The 20,908-nt window shown below is 39.1% G+C and overlaps 1 protein-coding gene across 1 annotated transcript in view; it reads right to left on the reverse strand.

Annotated features, from left to right (window-relative positions):
• Frem1 (FRAS1 related extracellular matrix 1) overlaps positions 1–20,908 on the reverse strand; it is a 143,388-nt gene that overhangs the window by 59,734 nt on the left and 62,746 nt on the right. The window contains exons 14-21 of the mRNA XM_051188116.1: positions 18,356–18,564; positions 15,791–15,884; positions 12,985–13,237; positions 10,297–10,491; positions 8,924–9,109; positions 7,504–7,700; positions 3,837–4,041; positions 377–521 (exon numbers count right to left, since the gene is read on the reverse strand). Of these exons, the coding sequence (XP_051044073.1) occupies positions 377–521; positions 3,837–4,041; positions 7,504–7,700; positions 8,924–9,109; positions 10,297–10,491; positions 12,985–13,237; positions 15,791–15,884; positions 18,356–18,564 (1,484 nt within the window). The remainder of the gene's footprint in view (positions 1–376; positions 522–3,836; positions 4,042–7,503; positions 7,701–8,923; positions 9,110–10,296; positions 10,492–12,984; positions 13,238–15,790; positions 15,885–18,355; positions 18,565–20,908) is intronic.

The raw sequence follows: 20,908 nt of genomic DNA on the forward strand, positions 1-20,908 counted from the left end.
TTCTAGTTAAAAATGTGATGAAATCTATTGTGAGGACTGTTGGCAGTTAACAATGTCACCCTTCAGTCGAATTATGAAATTGTACTTTGTGTGTGTGTGTGTGTGTGTGTGTGTGTATGCACATGCACACGTGCATTTTACTATTATATGTTGTTATTTTTATTTTTATACTTCATTTGAACTTTAAGAGAATGGTTGAATCATTTAAAGACTATTGTTTAGGTCATATTTTCTAGCATTTACACTGAAGGTTCCTGATGCCTGAGTGGCAGGGAAGTTGTGGGAGATAGGCTCAAGGGAAGCCTTGCTTCTCACTGTGTACCCAGTGCCACAGAACTCTGTGGAAATCAGAAGTGAGACCCTCCAGGCAGCTTACTTGCTTAGCGTTGGTTTCTCATCATTCACTGGGGTGATATTTACTGAAATGGTTTTAAGTATTTTATGTTTCCCATCGGACAGCTGGATCACAAAGTTGTCAGTGAGGCTCTCCGAGTCGTCATGGACATAGGCCAGCTTCAGTCCTGGAAGAGGAGAAGGACAGTCTCTCTTTGGTTGAACCATCAGCATGTCACAGATACTCCATTTTAACATCAGGCCTTGGTGCTCCCAGGGCGCAACAGTCTGTGCATTAGAGTGACATGAACTCTGTTTTGTGGAGTCGTTCATGGCCCATTAAATGTCCTTCTTTAAAACAAGGAAACCACACAAACCACGTAAGAACAAAGGTGTTACAAGCAATTTCCCACCAACCTGGTCCCAGAGCCATGTCAGCTCCAAATAACATGCAGAGACACTGTATTAATTATAAAACTGTTAGCCTATGGCTATGGTTTCTTACTGGCTAGCTCTGTCTTAATTAACTCATTTTATTAATCTAAGAATTTCATGTGGTCTTTCTTGGCTTATCAGGAATGCCAGACCTACATTTCCTTTGCCTGCCACATCTCTGCAGAGAAGAGATGTTTGTCCCTGCTTATATTCTGATTCTGCCCAGCTATGTCACTTTCTGCCTTGTCTGTATAGACCTCCAGACCTCTATGGTTAGCTAGTTGTAGTATCTGCCATGCTATGTCACTTCCTGCCTGGCCAATCAGTGTTTTATTCATTAACCGATAAGACAAACATGCATACAGAAGAACATCCCCCCATCATCTCCTCTTTCCTGTCTAAATAAAAAGAAGGGTTTTAATTTAAACATAGTAAATCTATATAACAAGAAATATAATTACAATATTTAGTCCATTAACATTATCAATAATTAAAGGAAATATTTTATTATCTATCCTATCTTTGTGATTTTTAAAGTCTTATATGTAACTTATCTCTAATCCTAACTAAAGAAAACTATAACCATAACTATCTGTCTTCAACCCATCAAAGACCACAGAAGGATAATATATAAACTCTAGAATTGGGAGAAACATCTCGCTACCTGAACAGTCACCTGATGTTCTCCTGTAAATTGGCGCATCCATCTTTAAAACAAGGAAACCACACAAACCATGTAAGAATAAAGGCATTTAAACAAATCTGGGAAAGTGAATTATGTGTGGAAAATTAAAGTATGATCTATCTGGAGCCAGTCACCAAAGAAAATCTAAGTAGTTCAAAACCACTATAAAAACTACCTTTCACCATGTTTCCTTCAACCCTACCCAATGGTCCTTTGAATATTCGATTGAAAACTTTAATTTACTATTTTCAAAAGGCACTATAATGTTCTAGAAATACTAAGGGATTTTTGCAAAATATTTGCTGACCTATGACCACTAATGCCAAGAAATGGAAAATGTTTAAAGTAGGACACAGCTATGACAAATTGTAACATACTAACTATATCCATATAGCCAAAGACTGTAGTTGCCAAAAGTATTCCATGTACTATTTAGAATGTAAATGAGGTGATTACGAGTTACCTGCTATGGCAGGGGGGGGGGAGGAGAGGGATAGCGGGCGGATAAATTCTGTATATTTAGGAGCTGAACGTTTGTGAGAATATACTCAAATTGTTTGGTTTTCTTTTTAATATAGCCTAAGTGAACCAACAATAAAATGTAAAACACAACTTTCGAAAATGTCATCAAAATATGCATTCGTGGGGCCAATTTTTAGTTTTTGTTTGGATTGGTTATGCTATCCAAATGCACACGATGCATACGTGATAGCGTTACTTTTTAAAAACACTTTCCTGGGCCTTTGAATGGTTCAGCAAGAGAAGGTTCCTGTCTTCACAACTGAGTTTGAGCCCCAGAATCCACATGGTGGAAAGAGCAAGCTAAACCCCACAAGTTGTCCTCTAACCTCCACATGTCACCTATGGCATATAGAAACCCCACAACTTCCCCAAAATGCACAAAATAAAAAAAAATAAATGTAAAGAAAAAATTAAGCTGTCTCTTTCCCATTTAGACAAACTCTCCTTATGTAGCTAAGGGTGGCCTTGAAAGCCTTGAACTCTTTATCCCCCTGCTTCAGACTCTTTCTGAGTGCTGGAATTACAGGCACTCATCTAACCCTGTTCAGAAAACAGAAAAGAAAGAACGAATGAATGATCAACAAAATCAGTTCTTCCTGACACTAGATTTTAAGCAATTTTCCTTATGTTTGTAACAATATTATTTGTTGCACACAGGGACTGATTTGGTCATATTAGCCTTGCAGTACTAGAATTTATTTCTTTACTATTCACCCAAACCGAGACTATGAACTAGCTTTTCAGATTCAAACATGAGATGGCATCTGCAACTATTACAAAATAACCTTTGGATCAAAGAGACAACATTCTAATTAGCGAAACAAATAATTGAAAGACAGTAGGGAAACAGCCAAAAAGTGCTAGAACAAAGCCCAGAGAATAGGTTGGAGGAAAGGGTTGCATCCGAAGGTACCATCTTGACCAATCCAAGGTGAGGAAAGGTCTTTCAGGTTGGGGAAATAAGATACATAGCGAAGAAAGGACTATGAGATTAGGCACTAATTCTAGAACTACATACTTGCTCAAATTTTTGAAAGTATTTTTATACATGGAAAATGGGATAAGGTCGTTTAAAAAGTAATTAAAAAACAATTCAGGCAGCTCCAGTGTGCCATTTCCCTAAAGAACACATTATCTCCACAGAGACTAATGAGCGGTTATTATATGTGGATCTATATTTGTTTCAACTGTGGAAATTTTGGCAGGCAAGCCTCTTGAAATTTAGTCCCATGATCTCAATCGTTTGAAAAGGAAATTTTAAATTATGATTAAAATTCTGTGTTAAAGTACCGATAATCACCAATATAATTGTTAATGGTATTCTAAAAGTCAAAGAAAACATCCCACCACAGCTTCAGCCATCTACAGTGTCTGGCTGAGGCTATAAGCCCCTAGTTAATCAAGAGCCCGTAACTCATTCTGAAGAGATTAACAATAATAATATATACTCTTTCCCCCGTCTGTATGATTTGTTGGTATCTTTAGTAAAATCTGTAAGCATGAAACACAACATGGCATTTTGATATATGTGAAACTTGTTACACGCTTATATCACACTAATGTATATTACCTCACCTTGTTAATGTGTGCATGTGTATAATATTAATGTCCAGCAACACTACATGTTACATTACTGACTATTGTCACCATGGTGTTACAAATGGATGGCTGAGACCTTGTTGTGTTACACTGAGATTTTTGTACCTTTTGATCAACAGCTCATTTCTTCCCTCTCCCACCAGCCTGTGGCACCCACCTATCTAATTTCTGCTCCTACTATTACAACTTTAGAGTATAGACGTGGGTAGGCTAAGTCATTGTATCAGCAGCAGCAGGTGAATAGAAGTGAAACATGGTCTACCAGTCTTGAGAAGGTCCATGGAGAAGTTGTGAATTTCACAGTTCTGCATCTTGATCTGAGGAGATTCTTTGCTGATGGCCCCATTGATGAGGAGGCCATGCTGGGGCTTCTGAATGATACTGAAGAGCAAGGGGTCCTTCGGGACATCCCTGTCAGCAGCAGCAATGATGGAAGAATCCAGCTGTGTTGTCTGACCCTCACACACCTGAGCAGGAGCAAGCCAGCAGAGTCAGCAGTGGGAAATAGGACCTTTTCTCCATTTCTTTTGAAAAGCTTCTTTAAAAAAAATCCACCCCACTTATTTGAAAATTTTTGATTTCAAATTTCCCATGATATTTTCAGATATGAGGTTCCAGAAAACAAAATTTCCAGTAAACGGGAATATAAAAAGAAATCTATTCATCTTCCTCAGATCTATTCTAATATTCAAAGTGTTCTTTAGTTCCATGCACAACATAGGAGTGATTAAAGCATCTGTGTGGGTGGGGCTGCTGAGATGGCTCTGTAGGTAAAGTTACTCACCATACAAGCCTTGGTGACAGGAGTTCGATTCCTGAAGCTCACATAGAAGTGGACAGAAATAGGTCCACAAAATTGTCTTCCACCCTTAACATTTGGACTAGGATATTCATGCCCCCTTATCATCCACATATATATTTGTGCACAAACACATACAATCAAACATTCTCTGTAAAATGTAGACAATTTATGTTGTTAGTGATTCAAAGGTTGGTGCTGGAAGAAGCAAGCATAAGTCTGCCTACCATCTGGAAGTCAGGAGAGTTCAGAGGGAAAGTGGATCTGGACTCTACTTCAGACACTAGTCAGTTATTTAACTCAGAAGTCCTTGTTTCTACAATTTTTAGGTTTCTACCTGCTTTGGGAATATCAAATGCCTACTGCACATCTCAGAGCAAATTTCTCTGTTTCTTTTTAAAAATGTTTTTTATGTTTTTAAATTTCATACATTTGTACACTGCATTTTGATCATAGTCATCTGTCACTATCCCTTCCTACTCCCTGCAGAACCCCCATATCCTTCCCAATTTCATGTCCTTTTTTTCCTGTTAGTAATAACCTTCTGAGTCTAATATTTGGTGTTTTAAATTTTTATTATCATAGTCGATACTTTGTATTTCAGGTCCTGTGGACTTGGCTCAGCAGGTACAAGTTCTTGCTGTGAAACTTCAAGTAGCTGAGCCCAGCTCCTAATAAAAAGCCAGCATTCAATAAAAAGCTGGGTGTAGCTGTGAGGGCACCTATAGCCCGAGAAATCAAGATCTCTGGGGCTTGCTGCCTGCTAGGCTGGCTCCAGGTTAAGTGGGGGAGCTTGTCTCAAGGGAATAAGGCATAGATTGATAGAGCAGGACACTCGACAGCCTTCGACACACACACCCACTCACATGCACACACCACAGTGGAGTTCTCATTGCTTCAAGAAAGCTTTAGTCATTTAAAATTTGGCAGTCTGATGCTTAAGAGCCTTGCCTTTATTTGTTTATTTTTTTTTTCTTCCTTTCTCAGCGAGAGGATAGGACAGGGAAATATTTGGGTTTTGCTCTGAAATACAGCAAGATCTAAGTAATAAAAGTACACAGATTCTACACATGTGTCCTAGGGATCTGCAAGGCCACTTGCTACATTCTGGAGGTAGTATAGACGTTCTCACGGCTCAGTCAGGAAGGGCTGGGAAAGCCTGCCTACCATGAGTGTAGTCAAGGAACGACTATGAAGAGCTGCTGAACTTCCAAAACAAGAACCATAAAAGAATTGAGGCCTGAAGACCACCTTCACAGTGAGAGGATCACTTCCTAAGTGTCTATGCTTTTCCTTCCAGTCCCTCCCGCTGGCTCTGCAGGAAGCATTCCTGCGGGTGCACTGTGATATTTGAACAAAAACAATGCTGCTCTTATCTGACCTTTTTTTTTATTGAAGACCAAAATAGCATCTTAGATGAATCCATAAAGATAAGCCTATTGAATATCTTATGCCAGTATCTCACTCTCTCCATCTTTAAGAACTTTAGTAAAGCAACTTAAAAATGTATATGGCTCTCCATCTTTATAGAGTTTAATTATGAAGCTTTTCCCTCTTGACTGTGTGGTCATGTATCTCATTTACAAGATGGTAAATTCATCCACAATATTACCAAGGAATTTTCTTAAAAAAAAAAAAAACAAAAACAAAAACAAAAAAAAACCCTACAGGATTCTTTTTTTTTTTTTTTTTTTTTTTTTTTGTATATTGAATTTTTTCTTGACATTATGAGAATAAAAATGTCAAATGAATATACATTGAAAAGTAGATATTCATTACTAAACATGTTTAAAAGGGTTAAAATAAACCAAAACATTTTGATAGAACCCCAACTATCTATACAATAAGGACATTTTCTCACAGGAAAGCCAAATGTGTTATATGAAGAGGACAAAAAATCTTGAACTTTAAAAGTTGTCTCTGCCAATGCAGCGCCCAAGGGTCTGTGTCTGTTTGTATGTGTCAGGAAGCATGGGTGAAAGACATGATTACTTCCACAAAGGAAGAAGGAACAACTTCCCAGAGGCCTAATTATTCCAGAAGCTCTTACCCCAGGCAGATAAAGACAGTAGAAATAGGTGCAGAAGCGATCATTTTTATCGACTTTTTTCTTCACATAATCACTGAAGGGCTCTCCAGAGTAAACCATGAGCCAAAAGAAAAGGGGAGGCAGGAGTGGGCTCCTAAGTCTCATGCTGAGGTGACACACTCATGTGCTGTTAAGATTCAGGAGAAAATTAAAATCAAATAAAGACTTTCACATTTAGAATGTGATTATTTTTAGCAAAAAGAATGAGGGGGAATAATGGCTTTGGTCAAGATTAGAAAAAAAGATGACACACTAAATAGTACTGAAAACTCTTGTACATTAAGGACCTACTGTGTTTGGCCAACTTGATCACCATAACAATCTCCCAAAGAAAATTACATATATATTTTTGAAGACAGAGGAACAGAAGCTTGAAGAGAAATAACCTGCCCAAGATGCAAAATTATTTGAAGCAACATACAAGTTCCTTTGAGGCCAAAGCGTGTGTCTGTGTTCATTCAGTGCATGCATATGAACTGAACAATCATATAGGATAGTTAAAAGAGGCTACATATTGATAAGAAAAGATTTCACATATATATACTTAAGTTTTGCTTTAGAAAGTAAAGCATAGAGCCATGGATATGATTCTCTTATTTGTAAGTAAAAACATACAGAAAAATTATAGTATACAGTCATAATTCTGGCATGTTCATAAATCTCTGGGGTTACTCAGTTAACCTGTTTATGCCTCATTTCTTCAGTAATGAAATGGCAATAAAAACACCATCACCCCAAAAGCCTGTTGTGAGGATTAACTATGACTATGTTGAAGGAAACGGCAACCTAAAGTCCAGTAGGTACTCTATTACACACACACACACACTTGCATGCATGCACACGTGCACACAATACTATCTTTACCATTACCATTATTACTAGGTTATTAGTTCACAAGTGATTAGTTATATGGCATAAGATTATGCTTTTCCCATTGTTCACCAAACTAACATATTAGGTGCACCTAAAACAACATAAAAGAGTTATCTAGGGAAAAATTAGAAAATAAGAAAAAAGGGAACATTTTAGTATGTTTCTTACACTGATATTCTGTACCACAAAGTCAGGAGCTTCATCATTTGTGGGGTTGATGATAATGTGAAATGCTGTCTCTAAGGAGCGTTGCTCCCCATCTGTGGCATAAACCATGAACTGGTCAGCAGTTGGTTCCACACTCAGGTGCATGGACTGCACGTAGTTAATATGCAAAGTCTTCATGTCTCTCCACTGGAATGAAGCTAGTACACACCAAGACAGAACAGGGAAATGATAAACAGCACTGCCCTGGTATCTTCAGTCTCTAACAGCTGCTTCTCTGTAAAGCAGGTAAGTGATCACAGCAGGGACAGGGGTGATGCCCACCAGCCATCAACAGAAAGGTAGGTACCACAGGTCGGAAGAACAGAATTGTGATAACCACTAATTGGGATGCAGGGAACTTCATGGTCACTCTCTGGACACCTGAACTGAAAGTCACAGAGAACTCTCCTTGGCTAAAGTGTCCTTCTGACATGTGTCTCTTGTCATCCTGGGTTAAGAAGGATGCTGCTTCTGACACAATGGCAAAATGAGTGGACATCCACATCAATGTAGCAGACATCGAAATCTCAGTGCCCTGAATAGAATCAGTTGACTTGGTGTTCAGCTAGTCCTAAATCAGAATAGGAAAAGTGCCCTAAGATGTGAGTTAAGTCTCAAGAAAAGCTGCATGACCTTCAATTTGGTTAGTCTGAAATCTTATCTCACTCATATTTAAAAGTAAAAAATCTCTAAAGGAACTTGAAAAATAAATTATTTAAAAGTATTATCTTTGGAAAAGTTGGGTTCTGCTTTTTATTTATGCTTTGTTTTATTGAAAGCTATTCTGGTTGTTGAGAGACATTTTGCTTTCAAAATTAAGCCAGGAAGTAGTGATATCCCAGCACTTGGGAGGTAGAGACAGGTGAATCTCCAAATTTGAAGCCAAACTGGTCTACAACATAGGCTCTAGGACAGCCAGGACTACTCAGAAACCTTGTCTCAGAAAGCAAAAACATAAAATAAAAAAATTTTTGAACATTTCAGGCTTTCTCTTTCAGGACCACTCAACATATTTCTCAGTATTTTCTAGCAATATCCATTAAAAATTCTAAAAGAGAATGAGACCCTGTAGTTGCCACCAGATTAGTTCTATCACGGGGCCGTGTTGCCAGGAGGCCCTTGGAAAGGTGAGTACTTCAGTATTTATTCATGGTTTTCATAAGGGAACTTTCTAATTATTTCAGTTATTAGTGTTCATTCATAAGAAAAGTGAAAAAGAAAAACAATACTCAACATATCAATTAGAATCATCATAATAATTTCTTGAATCCATATGGTATCTTGAATGTTTTTGAATCCTTGGCCATTTCCTAGGCTTGGTCTAGATAGTCACATCCATGAACACTAGCAAGACATTGCGGGTCAGGAGATGAGGACTTACCTATGCTTATACCCATGTTACTTTTCTCAAAACCTGTAGAAGGGAGTGTGTTTTCAAGGTAGCCAAATTGGGGATGAGAAACCAAAACAAATTCTAAGTCTTCTGGGGCAGTGTCTGGGTCACTGGCGGTCAAATGATAGGTAGTAAGGGCTGATGAGAATCCCTCATCCACCACGAACATCCTACCTGCATAACAAAAACAAGTTACAGGCCAGTGAGATGGCTCAGTGGGTAAAGGCACCTGCTGCCAGACCTGATGACCTGAGTTCAAACCCCAGAACACACACTCACTAAACAAGTAAATAAAATGTAATAAAATTTAAAAACACACACTTCTGTCAGCCTGAGCTCCTCCATCAAAACAGTGAGAACTGAAGGGCGTGATTGCAATCCCAACTAGGACACCCTCCCACAGGCAAACATGCTTCCATGGAAGATGCTCATTTTCTTGGGCATAAATTCTCTTTGCAGTAAAAAAATTCAGGGGTAACGGGTGGGATTTAATTTCACTTATGGAATCGTATACTTTTTCTTATACAAGCCAGCCAGATGATAATGGAAAGGCGGTAGCAATGCTAAATGCTCTGCTACAGCCCTCCAGTCATTCTCAAGGAACTCTGATTTCCCTTGTGTCTCTATTGAAGTGACAAATGAAAATAAGAATTGCCAAACTGTTTTAATGATAAGCCACTAAATGTAGTTTATGTACTCCTCAAGATCAGTCGTTACCACTGTTTGTCAGAGTGCTAATTGCCTGAGAGCGATTATGAATTGCTCATAACGAACATTTTTTCATGCCTTGGTGCTTAATTATTCTGCTGGGATAATGCTTCCTTTCCAGAACATTGCTTGGGAGATAGTTAGCAAATTACGAGAACGTTCATACATATGCTTATTTTTTTCTGTGAGACAGGACATAGACATAATGCCTATGAAGAGTTGACTCTCTGAGAAGCACATAAGCTTAAATGTATATAAATAGTCTCTATGGTAAACACATTCTGTTCTAATAGAAATTATTATGGATAAAATAAATTATTCTCTCTCCAGCAAGCAAATGATATTTTCCTATGTGAAATAAACCAGTATATTTGAGGACACCAACATCCTTGTAACATGCACACACAAAGACATATATGCTGTTGTATTCTCTCTACATATGGAAATACATACATTTTCAAGCAAGTACATTCTTTTGCCCTGTGATTACTTTTATTACAGAGTTTGGATTATTAAGTATTTTGGGCAGTATGATTCCTTCCTGGATGACAACTGCATTTGATGGTGTTCTAATCTAAAAGAATTATTTACTGAGCCTTGAGTATGACACTAAGACAATTACACTCATAGGAAAAAAAAAAAAACACAGTCACCTATTATAATTGAAGGTGGCTGGTTGTCAACTGGATGCACTGTGATGTTGAGCTGGTACATGGGAAAGGACTCATGAAGAGGAACAGATGGGTTGGGTCCATTGTAGCAACAGCCATTCACCAAAGGGCCAGCTTCACCATCCGAAACCACCAATATAATGGTGTCAAAACAAGGCACCAAGCCAATTTCCCCACCTGGAAAACAGAGCACCAAGATCAACTCCATTCATACCTTTGTTGCCCACAGTGAGTAGAAAGGAATTTATGGAATAAAATGTGAAACTCAATTTTATCAGTACAAAATTAAATATAGTCAGGAAAATAATACAAAAATATTTTCTATCCATTGCCTCTTGTGAAATCCATGCTAATCACAGACCACCATATGGAGGAGCAAAGCAGGACTAACAACGGTCTGATAGTTCATAAATGATCAAGGGGCAGACACAGAACTTGGCTAGAGATGGTTTCATTTTTCCCTCCTAACCCTTTGATTTTAGCAACAACCTCAGGGAGAAACAGAAAGTGTCCTTGTTCCCTTGATAATTATCTCTCCGTGTGCATTGACCACCAGAAATGAACAAGTACCAACCACACAGCTGTCATGAGACACAGAGGACTCTGGATGAGTGTAAAGACAGGTAATTGACATTCTGATCATTTTTTTTTTCTGTGTTTCTTCTTATTACAAACTAGCCAATCAGTTATCAGCAAAACAGGACAATCTACACTAGCTCATCATTTAACAGGGCAATCTACACTAGCCCACCACTTACCAGTGAACAGGACAATTCTACTCTAGCCCATCACTTACCAACAAACAGGACAATCTAAGTTCTCCAGGCAATAGAAAAGCTCTGAATGTGGACTCTTGGCAATTCTTAAAAAACCAAGAAGGAAACAATGCTGGAGTTCTGAAGAAAAGGAAAGGGAAGGGGGGGGGGAGCAGAAGGGAGGGAAAGAAAGGGGAAGTGAAGGAACAGAATGGGAAGAGGAAGGGACAGGAAGAGAAGAGAAGAGAAAGAGAAACAATAAAAGGTGGGAAGGGAAGGGAGTAGAAGGGAAAGGGAGGGGGGGAAGGGGAGGAGAGGAAAGGGAAGGGAAAAGACCAGAAGATGAGTGACATTATCTCCTCTCACCAGACACACCGGTGAAATCTACAGAGCATTAAGCTTGGTATGATTTTCCTTAAAAACAAACAAACAAACAAAAAGCGACAAGGAAAATTCAGTGATGATACAATTGAACAAGAAAGTTATTAAGGATCAAAACCTAGAACATCCAAGCTGAAATTTAGAGAGTTCAATGGAAACTATCCATTTGATAGCTGCTGGGAGAGGAAGGGTCAGTTTTCTTTAAGAGTATGACCCTTGGTCAAAGAGGGTGCAGGGCAGGTGCCACACACAGGAGTACTGGGGCAGGACAAATTGGATTCGATAGGTTTAGATGTGTAGACAGATATAGATAGATGACAGATGGTTGGATGGATAGATAGATAGGTAATAGAGATAGAAGATAGATAGATAGATAGATAGATAGATAGATAGATAGACAGACAGATAGACAGGTAGATACATAGATAGATACATACAGAGATAGAGACATTGTGATAGGTTGGTAGAGAGCTAGGAGTGGATCTGGAAGGAAAGGAGGAGAGGAGGTAAATATGCTTAAAATACACTATATGAGATTTTAAAAAGAAATTAAAATATTATTCAACAAAAGGAAGCATTATCTTTCAACTTTGGCAGTAATAAAAATAAGAGACCTCTTAACTGCTCAAAGTGATGATCAAAAGTAAGTTGACTTAAAACATTTATCCACCAGTTATTCATCGATAAACATCTATTCAATTTCTGCAGTGAGATAGTTAGTTCCTGGGCATTTCAGCAGAGAAAAAGCAGACATTCTGCATCCCATAAAAGCATTTTTTAAAAAAAAATATGCGAAATGTCAAAAGACCTATTGTGTGTTTTCACTATGTAATGATAGAAAAACAAATGTAGTTTGGTTAGAGAACCACAGATGTATGCATGCATTAGGTTGAGCCGTTTGAAGTTGCTACTGTTCAAACATTTTTACCCATTACATGGCAATTTCATATACAGGAAGTGTTTTGTATCCTCACATGGCACATCTGCAAACTCAACCAACCACACACTAGAATTGCATGGATAAATGTATCTGTACTGAGTATGTAGATTGTCTTGTTATTGTTCCCCAATACTGCAATTTGCCTCAGTATTGTAAATAATGCAATGATTACTGAGATGTGGGGATCTTCATAGGTTATGGGGAAATATTTGACTATTTTCTAAAAGGGATTTGAACATGCATGGAATCTGATATGTTCCTGAAACCCATCCCCTGAGTACACCAAGTGAGGACTCTATTTCGTTTGGACAATCTACAAGGTTTTAAGGTTAAGAAAAAGATACAAATGCTAGATGACAGTGCCCTTGGGCAGTTACACATGTCAGTGCATGGTAAGCCCTTCTAGATGGTTTTGCTGGCATTGTGCTATGCCTTGAAGAAAGTGTGAGCCTGTCAGGCAGATACGACAAATACCTGGGAGGTAAAAGTAGGGTCTGTAGGGAGGGAAAGTCAAGGGTTGCTGCCATCTTAAAGAAGTGACCTGGTGATCCTGGACTCTTTTTAATACCTTCACTTTACAAGGTGGCCACTTACCTGTGTGTTTGTATGTCACAGCCCCTGAGATGACATCCTCCTGAGAGAACCTGTCCACAACTATTCCAGCCTTTCTCATCACCCCATACTGAGCTTCTCGGGCAATCAGAAACAGCAGTTTCAAGTCATCACTGTCTGCATCAGTAGCAAAAATGTGTTCAGGTGTGATGGTCACCTCCCCACCCTCTGAGCAGTGCATCATGGGAATGAGGTTAGCCTTTAGAACAGGTGGCTCATCATTCATAGGGATTACCTAAGCAGGGGAGAAAAAGAGCACACTTTCAAGAATAAGAAAAAGTGACAAATGTCCCTGCTTGTAAACCACAGCTCACAGTCACAGTGACAGGCACTTTTCATCTTCTGGACACATGGAACAATACTCATGGAATTTGGCCAAAGCAGCCTGGGTCTTCTGACTTTCTTCATTGGTTGAGGGAAGCTCCACATGAGAGACAGTTTAGGCAGGAGTGAGAGTCTGTGGCTGTAGCTGAGCACTCTTTGTTCTCAGAAGACAAAGCGGAAACACAATATAAAGCATCCCTCATTTAAACACGCAGCCCATTTCATTAAATACACACACATTCCACAAGAATTCTGGGCCCAGTGGTCAGACACATCTACATCAAAACATCCAAGTTATTTTTATTTCAAATCATTTGGTGATTCAAATCTTTTTGTCACCTTCAACTTCTGGCCACATATAAAGTTTCCATGTGTCCTTAGCAGCATGTAAGTGGCTTGAGTGACAGGGTTTTGTTTGTTTGTTTGGTTATTTGGTTGGTTTGGTTAAATCTGGCCTGTGTACCCTTTCAGCCCTATGCAACCTTCCACATACTTTAGCCAAAGAGACCTTAGTAAACATCAATTTCAAGTAGCTAGTCTGCAGGGACCTTCAATATCCCCATGCTTCTCTGAGGAGTCTCTGGTGTAACCTGCTATGGGTGCCTTCACCATCCACTTCACTTTCACCCAGGCACACGCTCATTGCCGGTCTCACCCCTTGAGCCTGCTCAGTACATTCTGGCTCCCCCTCTTTGTACAACTGATTTCTGTCTCAGATTTCATGTGTGTTTCAGGGAAGGTTTCCTGATCACTCAGGCTAATTGAGAAGTTTCTATTACTTACACTCCTGTTCATGAAACACATACGCATTTTAATCAGTTATCTTTGTAACCATCCAGTTAACTTCAAGAACAGGAACCTCATTTATCTTGTTCAAAATGGTTCTACATGCATCTAAGATCTCCACATATATTAGAGGAGGTGCTTATTAAGTGTTTGTTGAATGAGTAAATGAGGAAATGTAACTTTGCATTGTTACTATGCATTCAAAGGCTAACGGCTATAAGACAAATACAAGAGAATTATGCTAATGCTTTCCTATAATGGGGTGTGTGCACAGATGCTCTAACTTAGTTATCAAATGTGTAAAAATGTAATTGTTTGCTCTCTTTGCCTATGAAGAATAATTATATCTATTAATATCTTCTGTGTGAGTCCATAAAAAACATATCTTCCTTCCTTGGCCCTAAGAAATGTTATCAGTTTGTTCATATGGATGATAACTGTGAATAGCCATTGTGAAGGGGGAAAAATCACAAACAATATTGTCCAAAATTGTTTTGTCTGGTTTCAAAGATTATGTCATTTAACTTAAAAAAGTAGAATTAAATGGTTTATTTTGCCAAGATGCCCTGTTTATTGCCAGACATAATAAGCTCATCATATATAACAGATAGGAGAGAGGGCCTTCTGTAAAAAAATATGGAAAAGTAACTCAGAGAATCTTTCTTTGTACATAAACGTTTGCCATAAAGAAAACATTCCTTCTTGAAGCTGAAATGGTCACAGGCCTTTGTGAGGACTAGGAAGGAAAATGAGAGGCTCTGCAGAAAACCTGGCCACGTAAGCAATCAATACCAGCCAGGGAGAAGCCTGGCCAAGTAAGGAGGAAGAACGCCTTTACTTCACACCATCAAGTTCACAGCTCTGAATCAGCTGTAGACTCTTCAGGAGCCTCAGAGTGTTAACTAAAGAAAGATGACTCCATTCTTGTCTGGTTTTTTTTTAAAAACAATTTATAGATATTAACACTCTTTATTAACGATCAGCTGTAAAATATCTTACAAATGCATAGCGATTTTATATCACTAAAATTTAGCCCTAACACAGGAAGTTAGCTCAATCCCTTTGGGGAACATGATAAGCCTCTCTATCAGCATCTATGAGCATTTGCAAATCAACTATGTGGTGCTCATGGACTCAGCCACCCACACAACAGAGACACTCCAAAGTTCTCAGAAGTCCCTTTGAACATGCCTTGACTTTGTGAGCAGACTTTGTCAAAGGAAACAGGGAAATGACTTCAAACAGATAACATGCCAGGGCTGTCGTATAGACATTCCAAATGGAGCCCCACATACGTGGTTTTGTCCATAAGCAAGAGAACCCCAGTGGTTCTGGACAGTCTTCCCAGCTGCTAAGTAGGCTTGTGTGTCATACTTCAAAAATATTAGATATATTTTATATACAGAATGAACTACCTTTAAAATTAAGTATCTAGATTTAAGCTTAGAGTAATTCTAACTTTAGATGAACTGGGGTGGGGATAGGGTAAGAGAGAGTGAACATGTCTGTTTCACTAATATAACCTTTGTCTCTACTGTCTAACTCCAGACACACACAGGTGTGGATGTTAACCTTCTGCTTTGGCGTCTGTGTATTTTAAGTTGTTTTGGTACCCCGAGAAGTTTCCAGAATTGAGACTTTACATTCAAATGATCCAGGGAGGAGACTTTCTACCTACCTCAATGTGTAGAACAAATTCTGCTGAATTTGTGCCATCTGTGACCTCCAAGAATATCTCATCCTGAACAACTTCAGATCCATCATGGTGATACCTGCAGGTATAGTATGGAGACTAATCTTTTAAAAGCACCTGGGTATAAACTAAGCTGCATGGCCCAATCACTCCTCCTTCATCTTGGTCATGACTTCACTAAATAAATAGTCATTTAAATAAGTAAGAAAAGAAGTGGTATAACTATAAATTCAAAGATATGTAACCACTCAATATCCCTAAATGCAAGCTTACTCTACCTGGGAAAACACTCTGTATGCACTGGTAACTTTCCCCCAAATCAAAAATAAAATTATATTAAATACAAACAGCCTTTGGGAAGCTGGAGGGACAGCTTAAAGGTAAAGCCCTGTTCTCTTCTTACACAAGACCCGAGGTCAGCTCCCAGCACCCATTTTAGACAGCTCACAACCACCTATAACTCCAGCTTCAGGATCTCTGATGCCTCTGGCCTCCTTAAGTGCCTGTATTCACACGTGTATGTGCATATGTTCTTGAAAACACACACATGCAGTTAAAAATGATCTTGAGAATAAATTTTCAGGAAGCAGTCTTCCAATGGCCTGGTAGCTATGGAACAGAGAAGCATGGTGGCTGGAGCCAGAGTGACACTTTTGTTTGTCTTAACCTTGGCCCTATTTTCCTCCTAATTCTCAGCCAATTTTCAGTATAATTCTAGGCTTTCACCCAATTTCTAGCCCACTGCAGTAGTACTCAGTTAATTCCACATAGCTCCTGAATTTAATTTAGAAAAATAAAAAAAACACACCAAAGGTTTGTTCATACTAGCAAATGAAATTATACCCCTAGGAATCAAAAATAAAAGCTTCAACAAAACAGTACAGTGTGTTGACCCTATATGGTATTATTCTATTGATAAGAAAGACTGTATTTCTTTTCCTTTTAATCAAGATGGGTCACCAATAGGGTGGTGATGGATTTAATCCCAATGGCAAGGGAAGGTTACACTCTGTCACTCCCTTGTCTTGCATATACACTGCCTTCTATGCTCTGTTTTCCTGTGCCTCTTACTGTTTTCATCACAAGTAAATATGAATTACAGCGTGCTGGTCCATCTCACGATGCTGCTATCCCCAAACATGCTGTGTGTATGTGAGAACGCACACATGGAAAGCTCAACAGAGGAGTCAGCAGATCATTAAAACCCGACTCTTCAAAATGTTCACAAGTGCATCCACCTCTTTGTGCTTAGCTCTGTAACCATGAGAACAAAATGATGTTCCTTGATGACTCGGGTAAAATAACTAGAAAATACTTAACTGTGGTTCTCTAGAAAGGTGACTCTACATAGAATCCTAGCAAATATTTCTACGTTTCTCTGCCCACCATTCATCCCTAAATAAAAGTCTTTCCTTAACATGTGCATAGGAGCTGAGATTTCAAAACAAGAAACAAAACAAGAAAAAAATTTGTTTTTTGAGACAGGGTTTCTCTGGGTAATAGTCTTGGCTCTCCTGGAACTCTCTCTGTATAGCAGGCTGGCTTCAAACTCATAGAGATCTGCCTGCCTCTGCCTCCCCAGTGCTGGGATTAGGTAAATACTGAAAGAGGTCACAAAAGATTCTAAGTATGATCTAACTGGGCTAAAGGTTTGCATGTCAGTCCCTAGGGAACTTCCTGGTTCAGAACTAAACATTCCATGACAAACGTCCTACCACACTTCACTAAAAAAAGGGTAAAATTTCCATTTGTCAGATTTGGTAAATGAAAATTTAGTATGTCTGTCTGCTTGACCATTGCTTTTAAGTAGTTTGCAGTGTTTCCCAGAAATATTTCACTTGATTTTGTGAAAAGGTTTCTTCCAACTATATTAGGAAGAAGAAGTTCTAGAATGGGAACTATTGTGAGGCCAACAGAAAGGATTTCTCCATCTCTGTCTCTCAGAGACCTGAGTCCTGAACAACAAGCCAGCCATCAACAGGCCCTGTTTGTTTACCTGCAAACCTGTTCTCAGTAGAATGAAATAAAAGCTTATACTTAAAACATAAATGGACAAAGCTAGCCACCACCACCCCTCCCTCTGTTCCTACCAGGCTGGCCTTGAACTCACAATCCTTCTGGCTCATCATCAGCACTGGGATTAGAGGCATCGGGCTGATCAATAGTGCTCTACCCCTGAGTTTCCAAGGTTATGAAATTGCCTTTTCTTAGCGCCAACTTCAATTAGCTGCACAGATTATTTTAGTCTCTACAGAGTTTTTGATATATGCAGTTGTAGCAAAATTAATATTCATGGCAATTAATTTTTGATGTACAAATATTCATAAACTCATTCCCTCTGCTACAGTAAGCCAGAGATAAAAAAATGTCTGGAAGAAAATTATTCTTTTCTACTTCTTTAATTTTCAGTTGACCCTTAATGATATGAAGCGGTATACTGTTTGGAAAGAATGAGACAGGATTCTTTCCCTTCACTGTGCTTTACAATTGATCTAGATAGAGAGTCACAGCATAGAAAGGAAGACAAGAAAAACCACAAAATTTTCTAACCTAACTTTTAAGGTATGGAGGTCTGTCCATGAAAATGTGCCTCTTGGGTTTAGCGGGAATCCATCCAGCTCCACCCTGCCGTGGAAAGGCAGTTCCTGAAGGGAGAGGCAGATGCTCTCCAGTGGGGTGTCCACATCAGAAACCAAAATGTTCTCGGTGCTAATGGTGCACTGACCACCCTCGGCCACTCTCAGGGTGTTGGTAAACACCTAGAAAGAAGAAAGGAGACACTCAAGGCCTGATTCCATGAGGTGCCACTGATTACAGAGTTCTTTAGATCCCTAGGAGGCTTCCAGAATCAACCTGGAATGTCAATTAGATTTTTAAGAATGTTTATAAGGAGGTACGTTACAGTTAAGTAATTTGGTAAAAAAATATTTTACTTGCACACTTCCGATTCCGATACTGGTGCATACAAAGGCACAAGGACAGGTCCATTGGTTTTGAAAGCCCTATGTTTCATGTGTTCCAGAGCATCTGCATTAGAACCAGCAAAGGGGAGCCCACTGCAATGTGCACTGAGACAATAATCTCCACCATAATCCACACAGCCTTGCCGAATCCCCATGTAACGAAGGATCCACCTCTTTAGAAACCCTAAAACAGTGATTCTCAAAGTGTGGGTCATGACCCCTTTGGGTCAAATAACCCTTCCATATGGGTCACACATTAGATATCATACATTAAGATTGCATTACATAATGTAATTACATTGCATTACGATTCATAACAGTAGCAAAATTATGGTTATAAAATAGCAATGAAAATAACTTTATGGATGAGGTCACCACAACATGAAGAACAGTATTAAAGGGCCACAGCATTAAGAAGTTGAGAACTACTACTACAAAAATTCTTAAAGACTTGGGAGGTTGATGGAAACTCCATTGTGTGTTTTACAGACAGAGGGCGGGGAAACTGAAGACAAGAGAGTTATAATTCCATAAGAAATAGATGTATTCAAACTTAAATATTAAAAGCCACAGGACAGTTTTAATAATTAAATCATAGGCATAAAGCAAGTTAGACAGATAAGCATGGGTATTTTATTGGCACACTAAGAGTGGGCAAGACATGTTCTGATTAAACAAGTCTGGAAAACTGTAGTCTATAATGTATTTACTACATTTGTAAGATGCATACCTGTGCTCCAGGCTCTGAGACTATAGTAGAAAACCCTACAGAGTTTATTTAGCACATCAGCTTCCAAAATTAATATTACTACATAGAAGGAAAAGATAGCAAATAGTGTTTGGACTTCAAATGGTGTGCTCTGAGGGTCCCTCTGAGAAAGTCTGTGACAAGCACACCTCCAATGCAAGGACACTCCTTGCAGAAAGAATCTTCTTTCTCAGCAAGATGAGGCCACAGTCTCCACACTAGTGTGCATCCTCCCCTGCTACCCAATGGGGCACAGTGTGAGGGAAGTCCATCCCACAACCATCAGAGACACTCTTGCACATCTCTGGGGCAGTACTCTGGAACGGAAGTAAGACTCTGACTAGGATGTGGCTGCCTTCATTCCTTAGTAAACTACTACCAGCAAAGAAAAACACAAAATAATCCACTTATCTCTATATGCTTCCCTCTGATTTGTCACAGCTACATCTTCACTATAAGTAGAAATAAAAAATGAAGCCCTTCTCCAGAGGGGATATGCACCAAGAGCTATGCACACTAGTCCCATTTTCTTGGTGGATCGACTTAGTCTCCCAAATAGGAAACATTACACAAGATACACTTTACTACATAAAATGACTTTCAAAATATTTCTTTTAGAGCAAGTTCATCCTGAGGATTCTGAGTAACACTTAGGAAGCTCCAGGGTTTCATGGTGTCAGCATGCCCTAATGACTGTCACTCAACTCAATTTCATATCATAAAAGTGCCACTTCAATTTCTAATACTCTCAGTTCTTTGAAATACTATTTCATTTGTCCCTTGCTAAACAGAGAAATCAATATTCACTGTAGCCCTAAGTCCCCCTAACTATTACATCTTCTTTCAAATGAAGAGAACTCTCCCATCTGCCTCATAATTTCCTGCAAAGATCATCCTTCTCCAAGCTTGGACTTTTTTGCATAAAAGATTTTTCAACAAGTTTTCGTAGGGGAAGCTTTGGTTCAGGATCAAAATTTGATATTCGGACAAGGGTGGTCTTACTGAAAAATCAAGTTCATTCCATAGCTGGCCTGACTTATTTTCGCCACAAGCATTAGGCCGGGTCTTCAGCAGGGAAGGGGTCCCAGATGGAGATAGTGCAGATGCCTTCTAGTTGAAGAGCTGTCAACACTTTTTCAGCTACAGATTGCAAGCTTGCCAGCTTGAGAGGTTGGGCCGCTGACACAAATGAGTGTAGTGTGATGGTAGGGACTCTGAAAATGGACAATGCATCCTGCCCTGCAGCCATGGTGCCTGTGGGCTCAGTGCAGTTAGGGCTCTACATTTTTAAGAGAAATTCCAAGTCAGCCTTGTTAGGAAATCTTTTGGCCCTTAAAGTTTGCAACTTAACAACTTAAAATATTATTTAGACCCATAGAGCAAGGTCTGAAT

This window comes from Phodopus roborovskii, unplaced genomic scaffold, assembly GCF_943737965.1.
Source record: "Phodopus roborovskii unplaced genomic scaffold, PHOROB, whole genome shotgun sequence".
NCBI classification, from domain to species: domain Eukaryota; kingdom Metazoa; phylum Chordata; class Mammalia; order Rodentia; family Cricetidae; genus Phodopus; species Phodopus roborovskii.